This window comes from Dermochelys coriacea, chromosome 7 (genome assembly GCF_009764565.3).
Source record: "Dermochelys coriacea isolate rDerCor1 chromosome 7, rDerCor1.pri.v4, whole genome shotgun sequence".
Classification (NCBI taxonomy): domain Eukaryota; kingdom Metazoa; phylum Chordata; order Testudines; family Dermochelyidae; genus Dermochelys; species Dermochelys coriacea.
Window position 1 is genome coordinate 34,675,169 of NC_050074.1, and position 20,390 is coordinate 34,695,558.

The 20,390-nt window shown below is 39.6% G+C and overlaps 1 protein-coding gene and 1 long non-coding RNA gene across 5 annotated transcripts in view; one reads left to right on the forward strand and one right to left on the reverse strand.

The window, feature by feature from the left end:
* Positions 1–20,390, forward strand: part of PHF2 (PHD finger protein 2) — a 144,702-nt gene that overhangs the window by 109,264 nt on the left and 15,048 nt on the right. For 3 of the 4 annotated variants that reach the window (XM_043518181.1, XM_043518180.1, XM_043518179.1), the window contains 7 exons: positions 860–949; positions 2,671–3,024; positions 3,535–3,654; positions 5,654–5,772; positions 7,537–7,715; positions 7,952–8,025; positions 10,541–10,698. In XM_043518181.1, the coding sequence (XP_043374116.1) occupies positions 860–949; positions 2,671–3,024; positions 3,535–3,654; positions 5,654–5,772; positions 7,537–7,715; positions 7,952–8,025; positions 10,541–10,698 (1,094 nt within the window). The remainder of the gene's footprint in view (positions 1–859; positions 950–2,670; positions 3,025–3,534; positions 3,655–5,653; positions 5,773–7,536; positions 7,716–7,951; positions 8,026–10,540; positions 10,699–20,390) is intronic. The other variant, XM_038410363.2, reaches the window with a different exon arrangement.
* Positions 6,098–7,617, reverse strand: LOC122460917. Its single transcript, XR_006282533.1, has 3 exons — positions 7,452–7,617; positions 7,275–7,356; positions 6,098–6,619 (listed from the first exon to the last, which is right to left on the reverse strand). It is a non-coding gene; the product is annotated as an uncharacterized LOC122460917 (long non-coding RNA).

Sequence of the window (20,390 nt, forward strand, 5' to 3'; positions counted from 1 at the left end):
AATCAATTGGAATATAAATATTGTACTTACATTTCAGCATGAGACCTGAGCCTGGTTTTCACTTGCCAGCTTTGTCTGAAACCTGAACCCCAGGCAGCAGGATTGAAGCTTGTAACTTAGCTTTGCGGGGTCCCCTGTGGTGTGGGGTCCTGGGAATTGACCTGCTCGCCACCACCTAATGTCAGCCCTGCACTTGTGATCCCTCTCAACCTGTCCCGTGACCCCCCAGGAACTGCAACCCCCAGGTTGAGAAACACTGATCTTGATGAGTTGAGTACTCCCAGGGGTATGTGTACCCCTGGTTGAGAACCACTAGTCAACCTGGTAAGCAGATATGAAATAGTGGGATAAAAAAAAGTGCAAACAAGTAATAATTTATAGAGGTCTGGTGCAGTTATTGACATCAGAGCTAGGGATGTTATAACATGGCATGCGAGTGCAAATTTCATTAGCTCCCAACCCACTCTGGCAGCAAGGGATTCACCTATTATCCTCAATTAAGATACTCTTCTGAGATGTTCTCTACCCAGTCTTCTGGGTGAAGCTGTAGGAAATGAACTTATAAAAAGAAGGCACAGAGGGAGGAAAGAAAGGAAGTGCTACAGTTGTAAAATCACACATGCTATCTGAAAAGAACTATTGATTTTATAAGTAGTTATCCATAGGGAGCAGAAATAACACACTGACAGGGTAAAAACATATTTGTCTCTTAGTTGAACTGCATCATCTAATGTTGTTTGTGTTACTTGATCTGAACAAATAGAAAAAATATAGATGGGTCAGTTGACAAGTCTTTTGATTGTGTGTGAGAATAATATTAAGGACGTGAAAACAGCACAGTGGCTGTGTTTTGTTTTAGGCTCTAGCTGACCATGAAGATGAACTCCCGGAACATTTTAAACCAGCACAACTTATCAAGGACCTTGCCAAAGAAATAAGATTAAGTGAGGTTTGTGTTCTTTCCATAATATTAACTACATCATGCATTTTTCATAAACTGCAGCATAAAATGGAGGATTGTTGAAATAAGTGAATCGCTTTCTCATTACATTCCTATCAGGAAAATTAATGGGAAATTTAGGAACAGTGATGTTGTTAAGGCATTCTCTCTCCTGTGCTGATTGGCTGTTTGCGTCGAACCCCCTTTCACCCTGCCTCATAGTCTCTTCCTCAGCCTCAATCCACATCTGCTCCTCCTTATTCTCCTCTTTCCTTCACTTTCTCTTCGCATCTGCTCTGTTCTGTTCACCCATCTCCCTTCACATTCTTTTTAGCTAATCCCCACCTAACTCACTCCACAAAAAAATCATGGAACTAACATGACGTTTGCCATGATCCTATTGATCACTTTGCTCGTGTGTTACACCCCTTCCCTACCATACCATCTGCGCTCTCTGTTAAGATTGTAAACTCTTCGAGGCAGGGCCTGTCTACTGCTACTCTGTTTGTACAGTGCCTAACTCAACTGCTTCCTACCCACTACTGGAATAAATATGATTAATAATAATAATAATAACGTGGTACCTAAACCTATAGGCCATATACAGTATGCCTCTTAATACACATGCACACTACCCATTGATATTGGTGGGAGTCCTACAGTGGATCTAGAGTAATAGATAGCCCCATATATTTAATGACATGCACTATAAAGCTCTCTCTTGTGTTTTGAGACTGACATTTAGTTTTGGTCCATCTCTTTCCTACTCATGCCTTAAATCACTGACATTGAAATCTATCTCTTCCTTTTATGCCTTTTTACGTAAAATCAGAAAGGCAACTTAAGCAGAAAATAATTTCTTTTTAATTTGTCAAAAGCTGTTAATTTTAACTATGCAGCTTTTTACTGCTTATTTTACCCGGGGGTCTAAAACATGGTTCTGCTGCATTTATCACAGCTGAATTAATTTGAAATGTATTCTGTTATGTCTGATTTGCATTTTAAACAAGACCATCTAATGTCACAAGTTTTTTTTTTCCATATTGGAATTCTCTGGATAAAAGAAAAGGACAAATAAAATCCAGAGACCAAACTAAGGAAATATAAATAAATATCTGCATCTTAAAGTGTAGTTAATTAATATTAGCTGCTTTGATATGAAACCAGCCTTTTTGCTTATGGAAGTATAGCTTATGTGACTGGTCTTGTTTGAAACAAGCATCCCGATACTTTAGAAAATCAAATGCAGCTTTACAAATAAGCCTGATAATTAGTATGTTTATCCAGAGTGGCAGTGGATCACCCCACCGGAGTCACTAGTGTGGTGCATTTTTTTTAATGGCACCCTTGTGCTACCATTCCTGAGTCCCCTAAGTATCAGTCTACCCTCTGGTGGAGATCAAAGCACTGTCACCTGTGCTGGCTGTCAGCAGCTCCCAGGGATTGTCCTGGGATGTGGGGATCAGCTGGTTGTAAGGGAACCCCAGCCTCATCCCTTTTACCTGGCCTCTGCACTGGCAGCTGGGAGGGGACCGTGCAGGAGCATGCTGGAAAGCCGTAGGCTTCCTGAGGATTCCCCTATATTTCCTGTCCAGCCTGGGCATAAGCATTCTTATCTTTATAAGAAGGTGTTGGGGTTTTATTTCCCATGAGAGAAGGGAGATGCTGCAGAATAACTAACAGTCTTGAAGTTGGAACCTAATATGTTTCCATGTTCTGCCAAACTACAGAATGCTTTCAAAGTCAACAAAACAGAAGTCAGTGCCAATGTGAAAGTAGAGGAAATCTGTCCTGTGGAGAAGCAGGAAGTGCCATCGCCTGTACCAGTGACTCCCCCTCCACCACCCGTAGAAAAAGTTCTGAAAAAAAAGACTCCAAAAGCTGTGAAAACCCCCAAGCCTCCTAAACCGCCCAAGCCCCCCAAACCTCCCAAACCACCCAAAACTCCAAAAGTCAAGGGAGAAGGGAAGAAGAAAGGAAAGAAAGTGAAGGAAAGCCCACCACCTGCCATTCCAAATCTGGACCTGTTGGAGGCGCACACGAAAGAGGCTCTGACAAAAATTGAAACGCCAAAGAAGGGGAAGGTGCGTCACATTGTTCTAACTACTCTCAATGGTTTTTAAGTAGCATGGAATAAGGCTTATGTTCAGGTGTCTCATGCAGGAAAAATTAAAATACTGGCTCCATTGACGTAATGAGAGTTTTGCAATGGAACCCGATTGCCCCCCACTTCACTTAATTGTTTAAATTTGGTTCTACAAGAAATAATACTAAGGCTTTTAAAAAGTAGTTTGTATGCAGTTTGTGAAACATGCTTCTGAAGCAATAGGTAGAAGATCAAAGCATTCTTTATAGTGACCTTGGCAAGGGAGAAACAAAACAAATTTTCTAATTTCTCTGAGCATTAATATTTGATTGAAACTCCAGCTATTAAGTCAAAAAGAATCAGCGTCAGTGTGATTTTTTGCTTGGCATAAAATATTTCTTTCTTCCAGCCGATTCAGATATATGTTTATAAAGGGAGGGGTAATTAACTTGGGAAAATTGGAGCTCATCTCCTTCCTGTTTAGGAGTATGTGGTGATTTTTTTACAGGCTGCAAAGAATGTTTTAAGTGTTCCCAATAAGGAAGTTGTTAATAAGCAAAATGAGGTGGAGAAATTTGAAATTCGAGAGCACAATAAGAGCAAAACGGAAGCCAAATGGAAATATAAGGTAAAGTCTGTTGTTAAGTTGTGCTGCCACATTGGAGTACAGTAGCACACAGCAATGGGAAACACTAGAAATTGGGGAAGAAGCGGTGTATCTTCTAGCAGAGTATAGTACAAACAATATGCAAATATAGGGCCTAATCCCAGACTTGTTCATTGGTTTCACAAAGTGTTACTCCATTGAGCGCTTTGGTGTTACTCTTGATTTACAGAGGTGTAAGCACACAGAGAATCAGGCCCCCCAGAATTATGGAAAGATGTTAGAATAATTATGGAAAATTAAAGAAAGATTTTCAGTCAGATAATAATTGTAGACAGCTCTGAATAATCTTACCCCTACTCTGTAGTCATGATTCTGATCTGAATTACACTGGTTTAAATCTGCGGTAACTCCAGTGAAATCAGTAGACTCACAATGGTGTCAGACCAGAGTGAGAGAGATCCAAATCAGGCACTATATTTTTAAAAGTTTGCCTCATTGAGACAGGCTCCTGAGATACATAATGTAGGCTGAATTCACTCCTGGAGTGCAGTAATCTTACTCCAGACCATTTTGGAGCAATACAAAGAATGTAATCCATAACATTCATTTTGTAATAGCTGCAGTCTTAATTTCAGAGCATTCTACAGGCTGCTTATGAGAAAGGATTCATCATTCCTTAAAATGAAACAAAACTGTTGTTAACTTACCCCCCCCCACATCCCTAACACACACACCCCTGCCAAAAATACATAAAAGAGAGAGAACGACTATATCTTCCTGTTACTAGCAAAGAAGCTATTCTCGTTGAGCCAGATCACCAGATGATGACTGGTGGTGGTAATGTATTTTAATAAACACCAGTTGAGGATAGTGCCCATACAGTTTAGAAGAAAGCTAGGGTTGTATTTAAAAAACAAAACAAAACTAACTGATTTGATATTAAATCCAAAAATATAAAACATGTAATGTAATAATTATCATTGCTTCTACTGTAGATTAAGGGCAAATTCTGAAGCTTCCCTTCCAGAGGGAAAAGGAAGTATTATCGTATCCCATCCTTTTAAAAAAGGGTGCCTGTAACTGCCAAGTTGTTAGATGTGTGACGTGAAAGCACATTCTCTAAGTGAGCAGGTCTCGGAGAGAGACTTGCAGCTTGAGGGAGCCAAAATAAAGATTGTTCCTTGTTGCTTTTGACTCCCTGGATCCAGGCAGATCCCAGTTTTCAAGTTTCTTCCATGTAACAAGTTCAAAATATTGATAATGGAGGGAGATGTATCCTCCTTTTTAAACTGTATTTGAAAACAGTTTATGGCAATATCATTCTGCCACAAAGACAGCCTCTGTCAGTGGGTAACCCCAAGGAACTGTTTGGATTAACAGAACTGGTGCAATGAAATTAACTTGATTGTGATGTCTTTGATTCCTTAACATCCTCTACTGCTATTAGTCTGCAAAATATTAGTAAAGGGGAACAAATACATACTTTGGATTTTTCACATGTCAAGGTGTGGTTAAAACCTCTTCCCAAAAAATGAAACCAAGGAAATATTGTTGAAAATTTAAGCGTGTGCTTCTTTGCAAGATCATGGACCCAATGCTTAGTTTTGCCCTTAGTTGTATGGGTACAGATCTGATGGACTTCGTTGGGAAGAGCACCTGGGTAAAGGCCTGATTCAGTAATACACTTAAGTTCATGCTTAAAACTATCCCCATTTAGGATAACACTTAAGCACATGCTTGTCTTTAGGCATGTGCTTAACAACCATTGTCTTAAAAGGGACTTAAGCATATGTTTAAAGTTAAGTGTGTGCTTAAGTGCTATCCTCAGCGGGGATGCTTTCCTGAATTGAGCCTACTGAGGTGAAAACTAAACTAAACATTTCTGTGTGTGAGCGTGCGCGTACGCATACACATTCTGTGTATCCTAATTATTTAGTAATAAATACCAGAATTTGCTTAGAAATCTAAAAATATTGGTAATATATTAATCTAATTTTGTTGCTGTTTTCATGATTTGCAGAACAGTAAACCAGATTCATTATTAAAAATGGAAGAGGAACACAAATTGGAAAAGACACCTGTATCAGGAAATAAGGACAATAAATTTACATTTTCTTTCTCTAACAAGAAACTGCTAGGGTAAGTAAAAATATGGCAGTACGCTTTGAATTATAAAGAATAATTGTACCATATGCTTGGCAGGTTTTTAGACAGGGAGGTGACAAACTTGGCCTTACGTTCAAAAGTAAAAATTGTGCTTACGTTTTTATTATTTTTAAGTAAGTAAATTCTATTTACAATATGCTTAAAATATTTCTTAGTTATGAAATCAGATCCCTATTAGTGGTTTTACAGAGATAGTAGCAGTTCAGATTATTTTGTATGTGTTTATTTTGTATGTATTATTTATGTATTTATTTCATTTATGTATTGTATGTATTTTGTATGTTTATTTTGTTTATTTTGTATGTATTTTGTTTTACATTGGTTCTCTAGTTAGAATGTGTCAATTATAAATCTCTATTACCAGTAGTTTATATCTTGGCTGTAAAAACTTGCCCTAGGCTAAAATATCAGTATTTTTTCATTCACGCTTTTTTTAATTTCACTTTTCTCAGTAATAAAAGAAAAAAATCCCCTATTTTCTGGCATGGTTCTAATATTTACCTGATTAAATGAGACCTGGATCACTGAATAAATAATACACACTTTTAAAAAAAATATTTGAACTGGTAGTCAGTGCAGCATTTCACTGGAGCTATTCCAGCTTTTTGGGCGTGTATCCGTACACAATGTATATGCTCCTTATAGAGACACATTCTGCCTGATTCTGCACTGTGATCTATCCCTGTGTGCTATTTGTAGTTGACCGGGTGCAGCTGGGGTGCCCTCGTCTCCTCTTCTCTCCTCTTGCTTTGTCCTCCTTATCTCCCTTTCTCTTCCTTTTTTTGTCTTCTCCTCCTCAACAGTTCATTTTATTGCAGGCCTATTGGTTGAAATGAGAATGAGTCAGTGGTAGCTGTGGTTGGGACACTCTACCAGGTGTACTGGCTGCTACTGTTCTATTGGCATCAATATTGGGGAAAATTTCCACTGTGGTCAATCCTGAGCAGTCCTGGCCACCAGCAATTCCCACTGGCTCTATCAACATTTATCAATTATGAGGAAGTGCTTGTGTTGCTCCTGCCCTAAAGACCGCCCCTTCCGTCTCAACCGCTGAGACAAACTGGCACACCTGCTAATGGAAACCACATCTGAGTGCTTGTTAGTTGCTCTGTTCCCAATCCAGGCAGAGCATGCTCATCTCTAGAATTTGATCTGATAAAGTCCAGATTTATTGGCTATAATGGCAATTTGAAAGGTTTATCTGTTCATTCTGGCAGATGCTTGAGGATGGTGCCTTAACTGGACTAAGCTTTAATTGCAGCTGGAGGGATATTTTTCTGAGTTGACTTCTTGTCAGTTTGAGTTTTTATTTTACACTGTATCTACCTATCCCCGGAGACTAGGCTAGGCACATTCTACATAAATCAATTAAATACATAAATCAACTAAAAATGGAATACATGGATTTCATGTAATGTGTGTGTATTACATATGTATTGATTGTATTATGACCTAAATCCTCAGAAGGTACAAACCAATTGAAGTCAACGTAGTGCTCATTTGAAGTCAGTGGAGCAACTCCGATTCGCGCTAGTTGAGGATCTGGTCCTGTGAAACCTGTGCAAAACAATACACTTGCAAACCAATGTGAACTGCCACTCTATCTTGAAAACTACCATGCTCTGATTCCCTACATTTATAAGAAATGTTACCTTGATATGTGGCTGTGTGTCTCCTTGATACGCTTTCCATGTGAAAATGTTATCATTTCAGATTTTATAATATTTGTCTCTATAGTTCCAAGGGAGTCAAAACCCAGTTGAATCCTGGTGTGTTTGGGTCACTGCAAAATTTTAAAGAAGATAAAACAAAACCTGTGCGAGATGAATATGAGTATGTATCAGATGATGGCGAACTGAAAATTGATGAATTTCCAATTAGAAGAAAGAAAAACACTACGAAGAGAGATTTACCTTGTAAGACTGCATACTGTTTTGTCTATATCTGTGCAATTAAATTGTATCCCAATTCTTCAAAACTACTTTTTAAAGTTATTATAAGTTTTACAATAAATAAAGAACATGTACATATTACTTGCAGCACAAGATTTAAAATAAATACAATGGACTCAAATTGTATTCTGAGGCCGTACAGGTTGTTTCTGGAGTTAGTGAAAGGTCTGTCTCAACTTTAACAGGTTTTTTTTTTTCAGTTTTATCAGATAAAAAGGAAACGCTACAGCACACACCAGTTAAGAAGCCAAAGGTGGAGTCAGTATTGTATAAGGTATTCTATTATTATCGTACCTTTCCCTGTTGTATCTGTGTGCCATTCCACACATTTAGAAATACATTAAGGGGTTGATCCTATGGGGTGCTAAGTCCTCTGACCTTGATCCACGTAAACACATGTGAGTATTGAGTAGTCTCAATGAAATAGTCATTGAATTACGTTTACTGCCACTCTAAAGCCACTTCACGTGCCAGAGTGGTGTAAAAGGGCCTTACTGTAAATGAGAATCAGACCCTTAATGTACTAAAGACTTTGTCGATTTATTTGTATCCAACTGTAATGTCTTTTCATTAGTTTCATTAGTTTCATTTCATTTCATAGTTAACTAGAGGTGACCTGCCATGTCTGCAGTGGATTGCATTAATATATTGTAGCAGATCGGGATAAGTTATTACTGTAGGTTGATTGCTCATATATTGTCCTCTGCAGTAGTGAATGTAAATGGAGTCTAGGACCTGTCAAGAATTTTATTGTTAGACACCTCTCCACCCAAATGAGTTGTATGGCTCAATTCTCTTGCCACAGGACACCAGGAACTCCCAGTGGTGGCAGGGTTGGGCATCTGGTGTCTCATGATAGGTTGGCACAGCTGTGGCAGATGCATGCTCAGTCTGTGTGGGGAAGGAAGATGGTATGTGTCACTGACAGCAATTCCTCTGGACAATTAAGAAGCAGAGTTAGTGGACTGCAAGGATAGTTCTGTCCATTCTTCCTTATCCAGACTGATGGTACCTGCACTGCGGGAAATGAAGACTGTGGGAAAATGAGGGGGCTGGCAGGTTTTCGGGGAGTTTAGGGGCAGGGCTGGTTGGGGAGAAGAAAAGACAAAGAAATGAACAGGAAATAGCTTTAAGGGAACAAAATGTTGTCACTTTCCTTCCCTTTCACTGTGAAAAGGGAAGTAATACAAAACAGAGACATGGCCAGGAATGATGGACAACTTTGTAAGCAGGTAACAACAAGAGAAGGAGACAGAACATGAAGGCTCATGTCCTCCTCTGGAGGATGAGTGGGACCCGCTAGGCAGTGCTCACACCGGCACTGCATTGCTGGCTCTGTTCCAGGCCTCTTTCCTGGCCTGTAGCAGTAAATGAGCTCCCCTACTTCATTTTCTTTGGGCACTGGTCAGCACTAATCCATTTCTACACAGTACTTTCAACAAGTTAATCTTAAAGTAATGTGAGCAGCGTGTTAGCATAGTTGGTGTTTTATATTACAGGATGCCCATGATTCCTATTACATGGTAACTAAAGGCTTTATTTACTGAGTACATAAGAGGAACTTTCCTTGTAGTCTCTCTCACATCTATAATGCCCCCAATTCAGCAAGACACTTAGGTTCATGCCTAATGTTAAAACACTTGAGCACTCTCACTGGCTGCAATGGGACTGTTTATGGTCGGAGTTCAGGAAAGCTCTTAAGCACATGCATTGGTCCATTTCTATTCAGGATAATGTTTAAGCACATGTTTATGGTTAAATAGGGGACAATTTGCATGCATGATGATTATATATATGATTTGAATCACTTGCAACAAGCAAGGTAGACTGTTGACATAAACTGTATATATCCAAGACATTCAGATTTCATGAATAGTGTAGACTTCTTAAACTGTGTTTGGGGAGACATGATGGCTCAAGGATATTTAAGGGCAATCAGAACTTCTCACCTGTACATTCATTCATGGTTACAGTCTAGTAGTGACTCAACATTGTTACCATTAGAGCTGAGCGAGTAATTGATTTTTTTGGTTCAGTGTTTGAACTGGAAAAAAATTGTTTAATTTCAAACCGAAACTGAATTTTTTCAAAATGAAATGTCCAAATGAACCATTTTGACTTTTAAAAAAAAATCCGAATTTTTTGTTTTCCCAAAACCATCGGCCGAATTCAACTTGAATTCATGAATAGTTTCAGTTGCCCCAAAACTTCATTTTTTGGCAAATTTACTATTTGACTGAAAAAAATTCTCCAAGCTCTCATTCCCATCTGATGTGTGTGCCTGACTGAAGTGAAATGAGGTGATGGTCTCAGTGCAGATGCTAGAGCACAAATGTTCATAATACAAAACCAGCACCATAATTGATAGAAATTGGTATCCTTTCTTGGTGGTCTTAGCAGTGACACAAAGGACTGGATAGGCCTGAAGAAAGAACACTCTCTAACTTGGGGGCAGGGATGCCATCAGAAGAAGAGTGAGGCACATTGGAAAGGTAGCGTGGAGAAGCTTGCAGTACTGTTGCCTAGATGATAGATAAATAGGGGACTTCCATAAGTCTGGCACTCCTCAGAAGTATTAAATTGACTCTGAAAAGATAATATAACAACAAAGCCGTAAAGAGACCCGTTCAAACTGTGCCCCTAACTCTTATGGGGAAAGCAAAGTAACAGTTCTGTTCTCAAGTTTTGGGGGGACAAAAAGAGTAGCATCACGCTGCAAAATTATTTGACAGCTTGCTGACTAATGTAGCTTGTTTCAATTTTTTTGAGCTTTTACCTTGCTTTGACAGAGTGATGACTCATCAGATGAAGATTTGCTTCATATTGACACAGAGGCAAAGCCAGGCCGTAACTCCAAAGTGAAGAAAGAGAGTGGAAGTTCGGCAGGAATTCTAGATCTTTTGCAGGCGAGCAAGGAAGTTGGGGGTTTAGAGTACAACACCAACAGGTAGGCACACCTGGCTGATGATCCCTCTCTTAAAGCAAAATAATGCTCTGTTTCATGTGTGCAACTAACACAGGATTTTGCAATTTAGTAATCACTTTTTTTCCAGTAAACTAGCTCCTTCTATGTCCCAAGTCCTGGAGGTGAGTTGGTGGAAAAGGTCCTGGTGGTATAATTATAAAATTAGAGGCATTCCCAGCTGTAAATGCTGAAAATCCACCAAAGCAATAACAATAAATTTGATGATTCATTCAAAAGGAGACAGCTCAGTTAATGCTGCTTGAGGACAACATTAATTTATGCACCAAACAACTTGCATCCATTTTATAATGCTTGGTACGGTCCACACAATCTGGATTATTGGCTGTTTGGAAAAAGAAAAAATTTAGGAAGCAACAAATGGCTGTAAGAAGTAATTTCTCTAGAGGACATTAAGCATAAATGGGTCTTCTTGGATGAGTTTGGGGCCTTGCTCATCTACAATGCTGTATGTGTGCTGGAAATGTTTTAGCAGAGGCTATTATAAGTGGGATATCACATTTGATACCAAAATCGTTGAGGTCTGGCTAATAGTGAGAAATGCTGGGAGGTTTTTTACACTAGTGTTAAACCCCAAACTGGAAACTATTAACGGGAAAGGAAAATATTTTACAAATCAGAGCTGCAAAATGTGGATCCAAATCACAAACACCCCAGACTTACGGGCTGTTTGGACCTGGGACTTGAGTTCAGGCCCATCTCAATTAAAACATACATGTTAAATATCCCAAATCAATGCAAGGCAAAATGGATCCATCCCCTGGTCCAGCAAGGTATTTAAATGCATGCCTAATCTCAGCATGCGAGTAATCTTATTTAAATTAATGGGACTGCTCACATACTTAATACCTGCTGGATCTGGTCCCCTGTGAGCTCAGCCCAAGGAACAACTCTCAGGATAGTGCCTTACAGGAGAGCCACAACTACTAGCGATTTTGGGGTGAAGTAGCAGATGCAAAGTGCTGTGCCTGCTCCCCAGTGAATCCATGGTCCTGGATAGGCTGTATTTCCCCTCTAATGGAAACCACAGAAATTCACCATGGTGATCTTCTCTGACACACACTGTGTGTGTCCTACCTTTGTGGGGCCTCCCTGCTTTGGCTCCCCTGCAGAGCAGCCCTGTTCATCAGCTTTCGGCCCCAATGAGCCTGCTTGAGCTGATACAGGCTCTGGGTCTCCAGCCCGTTGAGATCAGGAGGGGACCCCATCTCTTCACTCCACCCTGGCACTGTCCACTTTCTCATGTCCTTTAAAAAGAGCAAGACAAATCCCTCCCATGTACATGTCAGAACAATTTCCCCTTCTTGCTTTCTCTTCTCTCCCATCACCTGTATGATCATCCATCTAATCTGGGTCCAGCCTTACTTGTCTTACTCACAATTGCAGTCCCACTGAATAAAGAAAGCAAAATCTGGCCCTTCATTTCTAACCTCCTTTTCAGCAAAGGCTATGTCTGTAAAAGGCCATGCTGTCTAGGGCCTACAACCTAGGTGAAGGACCTGGGGTGCTGTACAAATAATAAAAATATCTGTGAATGCCTAGCACCTTGCAGAAATATGTTCTGTTTAGCTGGTACTGACATCATCTGACGTTTTCAGCAGAGAAACAGAAACTTGGACTCACATCTTGTTACGGACATAAAGGGAGAACAGCTTTACTAGTGTTTTATTTTAAAATGACCATGTATTTGTAATTATTAACTATACCACTGTGCTGTGATAGTGATTTGGAGTCTTGCTCACATTTTTAAAAATAATTCTGTAAAAGGCTGAATAGTTCTTTTTTTATAGGCCCTGGACTGGAACTGGGGTGACCTGGTTTCAGTGCCTGGCTCTGTCACAGACTTCCATTGTGACTTTGGTCAAGTCATTCAATTCCTCTGTGCCTCCATTTCCCATCTGTAAAATAGGGATGATGATGATTCCTTTCTCCTGTCCTTTGTCTGTCTTGTCTGCTTAGACTAGGGTGACCAGACAGCAAGTGTGAAAAATTGGGATGGGGGTGGGGGGTAATAGGAGCCTATACAAGACAAAGCCCCAAATATTGGGACTGTCCCTATAAAATCGGGACATCTGGTCACCCTAACTTAGACTGTAAAGTCTTCAGGGCAATGGCTGTCTATTAACATGTGTTTGTGCAGTGCCTAGCACAATGGAGCTCTGGGGCATCTAGGTTCTATGGTAACACAAATAATAATGACAATGTAAAAATGCAATTTTGGGAGAATGTACCAAAAACAAGGAGTGCATGATAAGTGGAGTGCTTTCCTGTAAAAGCCTTAAGGGGGTTAGAGAACAGTCCTGCACAACTTATTCAGGCAATGTCTGCTGAAATCAGTGTGAGTTTATGCCTGCTTAAAAGGCTTGTACAATCTGATTCTTAGTATGGGAGAATCCAGGAAGCTATTAGCCCAGATGGCTTCCTTCAGTAAACAGGATTTACTGACCCCGGGAAAGAAAGCAAATCAAAATAAGTAGTTTGGATTCAAGGATGCTTAACTGTTGTAGTTAACAGGGATACAGGGACTACGCAGAAAAAAACCCTGAACATTGTCATTCCAGGCAGACTTGATGATGATGATGTAATTAATAGAGTGAAACCTGGTCCAGAGGCCACCTTTGGTAGGCAACCTCCAGTCTTCAGAGACCACCCCAATGTGTATTGCAGACTGTACTGAGTACCCTTTGCTTCACATCTATTAGAGGACCAATTTATTAGTAGCACTTAGGAGCAGCAGATCTCGATGTGCTTTACAAAGGAGTGCAGTATCATTAGCCCCATTTTACAGATTAAGCAATGAATTTTTGTCAGCTATTCAAAACAGGTTTCACCCTCTTCACAATTCACAAAGCTTATTAGTTGTGTATGACAGACGCTAACCACAGTATTCTGTAAGCACAAAGCACAAAGGTTGGAAATGTCAGCTGTGAGGCTGGATCTTTGGGAAGCCCTCCGGCTGTATCATTGTCGGTCTGCAGCAGCCATTCTCTTTCCAGCCCTCCTGCCGATTCCATGTTGTCTCAGGATCCATGACTGGAGTAAATATGGTTGAACACAACACGGGGCTTATGGGAGAGCTGGGAGGGAGCATGAAGCTCAGAAGGTGCAGGTGATCAGTGCTGTCACTGTTACCCTCTCCTTCCTTCCACTGGGCGTTTCATTTTTCTTGACACAGTTACTAAACTGCAGCTTGCAGTTATGAAAGGGCCTTGGTAGATTGGAATGAGCTCTTTCCCTGGCAGGTTCCAAAGAAGAAGAAGATACTATCTATCCATTAAGAAACTCTGGAAATTAAGAGCAATGCAGAGAATTCCAACAGAGGTGCTTCACGCTCTGTAGTGAACTTTGCCAAGTTGCCAATTGAAACTGTAGCAGCAAATAGTATCAGTGAGTTTAAAAAAAAATTGGTTCGCTTTGTGATGAGACAGGATTGAAGTGTAGAGTGCCAAGAAAGGCAGTAGAGGTGCAGATAAACCTGAAGGAGGGAGTCTTGTAGAGCTAAAGGAGTTTTTACCCTTCAGGAATTCATTATGCTTACTGCTTACTCTGCCATTCATTCAGACAGCCGTGAGAGATATAGGAAATGAACTCTGATACAGAAGAGCTCTTTGGAAATTACTCTTGCTGTGATACATGTATCATTTAAACTCTGAGACATCTTTTCAGTGTTTTGGGGGAAACCTTGTCACTTGACTGACCCGAACTAAATGTGCAGACTTTCATCTTAACACTTTAACATCAATGCAGCTCCAGGGATGCTGGCAGTGGTGGGGCTACTACTGTAGACAAGGCTCAAAGCAAGGCTACACAGCTGTAAAAATGCCAGGACCGTGTGTAAACAAGGTCTGTTTTTTCAATGGGGGGCAGGGGAAGAAGAGGGTTTTAAGGGGAAGAGGAAGGGAACCTAGATTAGAGAAGGCTGGTATCTCTTAGAGAACAGACCTAGTCTTAGCTAATTGCTACTTTTGCCTAGGTGGAGGCAATTACTGCTTACCATCTGCTAAAGGCTGTTTTTGCAGAGTTGAGTAACAACCTTTTAAAAGACATGTTTTAAGAGATGGACTTGAGTCACAAAGTTTGGATCTGATTCCTGGTCTGCACTTTTCCAGAGTTTGGTTTGGACCCATCTCTAATTCCTTTACAATTAGTAATAAATATACACCTTTTAACCTATAACTTCTTTTCTTCTTGCTCTTCCCCTCAAAGCCATCTCATATCTAAATGCTACATCAGAACTCATCATCAGATTAGAGAATGTTTGTTAATTCCATTTTCACCTAACACCCTGATGTAGTTTAGTCTTTTTTCATATTTACATTTAAGTTTCTCAAAATTATTAAATGCATCCTACTGAGAGGGCATAACGTTACAAGAGTTGCTTACAACTGTGTTTGCAGTGGGATGTGACAACAGAATAGAGTCTATAAAACATAAGAATTATTAAAATTTGGTTCAGCCATTTTTGTTACATTGGGTGTATGACAGATAATGAGGCTGGGTGCTTGTTTGCAATGTATCAGACAGAAACGTTTGTGAAAGTTACAATAATCCTCAAAGACTCTGGCATTGATGCTATTCCATTGACTTCAATAGGTCACAAAGCCGTTCAATAACAGAATAGGAGTTAGCCCTATCATTTTTCCTCCCCTTATACCAGGCACTGTATCCAGTGCATTCATAGCCTTTATGGCTTCTGAAATCTAAGTCTAAAATGCAGTAATAACTAAATTCTGCATGAGTTACTATACCGTGTGTTGTAACTTCATGGGATCATGTCATATCACTTTTGGCTCTTATATAAACAATTGGGTTTTGGTAGTGTGGGTGTAAGCTTGAGTGAAAAAAGCTCCTGCCTAATGAAATTATTATATTTCATTTCATTATCACTCATTTTTTATTAAATACATATAAACATGCCTTTTTTTTAAATAAGCAAACTCCTGAATATACACACATACTACAATGCTGCACAATGCAAATGTGGTACTGTTTGGTTTTCATACCATGTATTAATAATTCCCATCTTTCTATGGTTTGGTTTTTCTTCCTCACAAATCAGCTAAAGTGGAAAAGTTTTTCTTGGACACGCCACAAACCACTACTTAGTCAAACTGGTCTTGATCCACTGATCCAGTGGGAGTTAGATCAGAACCTGGGCCACACCTGTGCCCACAGTAGGTTGGGCTAACTGGAACCTAAAATCTCTTATTCGGTGTGAGAATTCCCCCATCTATATCGTTTTAATGAGCTGTGATGTTACACCTACTGTATTGATACTCTTTTGTCCGTTTGAACATTTCCTTTGCATATGGAGTGTGCAATGGCTGAACCAAGTTTTATTAAATTTTACTATGTTTTACAGATCAAGATTCTGTGTGAGCTGACAGTTTTCAGTGCAGTACCTCTTTCGGTTGCTGAGATGTAAGCAGCTGAAAATCACCAGATGCTTACTACACAGTGAACAATTATTGACGTAAGCTAATTCCCCCTCTGCTCTCAAGGGTGACAACTTTCCAAGCACTAGTAAAGTATCTTTTAAAAGGGGAAAGAAAAAAATACAGCAGAGGAAGTTACAAAAATGCAAAACCACTTGCAAAAAGGCATGATTTTAATCCAGTAAATTGCACAAAAATATCCTTTTCTCTAACCCTCCCCAAATCCTCTCCTTTAATGCAAGTGAAACAACAGAATATGCTCAGTGACAAAGCAGCAACTAGTTCTGCACATTGCTGCGTATTTTAGTTGCTCCATCCAGTTTGGGGGCCTGTACTATTGCCTGTAAGGTTCTCTGTTCCCATTTTCAAGGTGGGTGTCTTCATGGTTTTTAACTAACAGAAAGTTTACTTTTATAAATGGTATTTTAAAAAAAATAATTTCTATGGTTATAGAAAGGGGATACGGCTTTCCAGAGGTTGTTAATTGCTTTCTGTTTCTTCTACATTTTCTGGTTTAGAAAGCAGAACAAAATGACATAATGCAAATCTGCAAGAACATGGCCTAATGAGAAACACTTTGCCTTATATTTAACTGTCTGTCTCTTTAAGAGGTTTTTACACACATGTTGAGTTTGTGGTTTGACTTTCAGAACCGCTGGTTTTGATCAGATTCCACAGTTTATTTGTTAAAGCTTGTGTTGCTTTAGGCAATTCCTCTCTAATTCTCCCATTTTTGATGGTCTGTTTCCACTGTTTTGAGAGTCTAGTGTTTGAGACAAACTGCTGAGCAAAATGTGAAGAAAATAAGTTAATTTTTTGTACATTTTATGTACAATATGAATGCAACAGACAGAAACGAAGGTGTTTGACATGATAATGGGAGGATTAAAGTGTACTTCACCAAATAAATGTCTTGATGTTCTTTTTCATTGATTCACTAGCTGCTAAAACTGGCTTAACTCATTTTTAGGATTATTTATGACTGTGACTAGTTTCAAGAAACTTGCTGAATGTGTTCATATTACTATATCTGGAATCCTAAAAAACTTTAAAGGGGATTAAGTTAGCATTGAATAAGAGAATGTGACATGTTGTTGCTAATTTGCCCAGGAAATGTTTGGTATTAGTGGTTTCTACTGAATAGTGATTTTAAAAAAACCACACACATCTTCATTTTGTCAGTGGTTTTTGCACTTTATTGTTTTCCTGAGCTCTAAAGAATTGTAAGTATTGAGTTCACAGAATCTGCCTTTTCAAAAATTGCATTCTTGTATTGTCTGAAGAGATTAATTTTCTTCTGCATTCTAGTGAACCTGTTTTTCTCCCCTCATTAAACCTATGTGCTATGTAGAACACTTCCTTTTTAGCTTACCACTTTTCTAGAATTTTTACGTAGCCTTTGACATCAACCTACCACTGCAGGCATAAAACTTTTATAAAAGCTAAATTTTTCTGGTGAAATATTAATCATCTTGCTTAACATCACTCTGAGCCTGACTGCATTTTTGACAGCTATGATTATCTGTCAGGGCTAGTGTAGGTCTACATTTTCTAAAATTCCTTTGCAGATTATATTTATAAGTCTATATATACTGGTGCATAACTGTTCCTGGCTGTTCTGTCCATCAGACACCAGTAGTAATGCAAAACCAGTAATAAATGCATAACTCTAGTCATATTCCCACTTTCTTGAATCTTTCTTCTTCCTCTCAACTTATCCTATATTTTGTCTCTGTTGGGATAAGACACAAGGTCTAGCAGTTTATTCTGTTTCCTGAAGTTCTGTTCTTCTGATTGGGCCACAAGGAACAAAGTAAAAGATGTGAAAGGGCGTCTCATACACTAGCACTAAAAGTTGGGCTTCTTTTGACCTTGCTATAAAATTCCTCCAATTTATGGAGTTGAGATAGTCTTTACATCTTTAAGCAGTTTCTGGTCCTCTCTGGGGAAGGAGAGGGTCTAGTCCTCTCTAAATATAGGGGTATAACTAACTCCCTTTGATGCTAATGAGGGATTCAATATAGATGAAGAATAGATCCTTGTGTGACTGCAAAAGTTACTTGCAAAGGTGTAGGGAAAGGGATTTTAGGCCAACAGAGTCAGAGGACAAAGGAAATTTGCTGCTTAGTCCTGTGAGCACTCAGAGTTAATATTCCATCACTTTCTCCCCTAACTGAAACATCTCATTTTACCCTCTGTCTGGAAGTACTTAGATCCCACCTTATTCTCACTTCAGCTCTCTTCCAAGCAGCTATGACCTCCTGATATAGCAGTCCTTTCAGCCGGTACTCTAGCGCAAGGAAGGCCTTCCTTCCTCTTTCTTTTCAGTAGATCCTGACTTCCGTTCCAGGAGCATATGTTGGGATAGGGGGAAGTAAGAAGTCCATTGTAGTCTACAGAAAGCAGCAGTTCTGAATCCCTGTTCTTGCCTATTGAGAATAACAGAAATTGGAGCTGGAAATGGTCACCTAGGCCATCCCAGCCTGTGCTGGATTTCTCAGTACTGTTTGTGAACTGCAGCAAAAAGGGTTAGCACTGATCTTTTAATAAATGTATTTAAATTTCTTGTTTATGGTAGAAATCTATAAAAAGCCCTTTACATTGGGTGTTACCTGTGTAATTTGAAGGTGATGTGTTTTGTCGTGATCCGTATCTAACTGTATCATTGCACAGTGTAGTTTGAACAGTACCCTGAGCACCCTTAAGGGTGGTGGTCAGGGAGAAGGACTATTTACAAATATTAAGTTATAAAAACCCAAGCCAGTGCACTTATCCAAGAATAGATTTTTATCCAACCAAACACCCCAAATACCTGAAATGTACAAGTTCTGCAGTGATGGAAATCATGTTAATATGCTTAACTATCTTGCTGGCTCAAAGCCTAGGAACTCATTTCCAGGAGTGTGGGGCTTTTAGATTGGGCCAGTATTTTAATTTAAATAATTTAAAACTAATTTAAAAAAAGCAATTTCAAACACCACTAATAACAAATTTTACTCCTCAAAAAGATCCAGAATGTCTAAACAAACACACATCACAAATGAGAAGCCATGTGTTATGTTCTAGTGCAAAATGTCATCTCTGAACATATGATCCAAGCCTTACAGCATAGAACAGAATTTTCACCGTGTTCATAGAGCTACAGCTGCATGGTCCCCTGAACCCTGTCATACTGCACTTGTGACCTTCAGGATCTAGCAGTGGTCCAGCCGTGCATGTGACAGTTGTGTAGAAGATGCTTGGAACGCTATTGTAACTCAGTTCTTCAATTGGATAGATTCAGATGCCTAGATTTCCTTTCTTTGGTGGGGTGGTAGTGAATGAAAATGAAAGATGGTTGCCCAGCAGTGATGGGCAACCTCTTTTTGTTGTCTTGTTTGAGATTAAGGGTGAAATTTTCAAAAGCATGTCAGTGATTTAGGAGCCCACTGAATCCCATTGACTTTCCCTGGGCATAGACTCATAAATCACTTTTGAAAATAGGACTTGGGCTCTCAAGTCACTGAGGCCGCTTCTGAATATTTTACCCTAATTTTTTTGTCTCCCTACTCTGCTCCACTTATAGAAGAGGAAGTAAAATACATGCCATTAGTTTACTTGTGATGAATTTGGCAAATTTGCAAAACTCTAAGCAAACACTGTGAACATAAGAACAGCCATACTGGGTCAGACCAAAGGTCCATTTAGCCCAGTATCCTGTCTTCTGACAGTGGCCAATGCCAGGTGCCCCAGAAGTAATGAACAGAACAGGTAATCATCAAGTGATCTACCTCCTGTCATCCATTCCCAGCTTCTGGCAAACAGAGCTAGGGACACCATTCCTGGCTAATAGTCACTGATGGACCTATCCTCCATGAGTGGACACAGTGTTCGAGTGGTCACAGGGATGGCCATTTGATCACAGTGGAAGATATCAGTGAGTCAGTTCAGAATAAGAACAGAGTGACATATCCTCAGATAGTAAAACAGGCATAAGGCCTTTGACTTCAGTAGACCTACTCTGATTTTCACCAGCTGAGGATCTAGCCAAGAAAGATTTTGTAGAAAGTCTCCAGTTTATTTCTTTTGACTACTAAATGTTGCCCCTCATTTACTGTTGAGTCTTGGCCGACCCACCTTGGAGGTTGGCCCATCCAATCTACAGGTTAATATGTAACTCATGATCATTCTCTTCTAAAATGGGTACTGGAGATATGACTTTGTTGATTATATTGTCCTTGG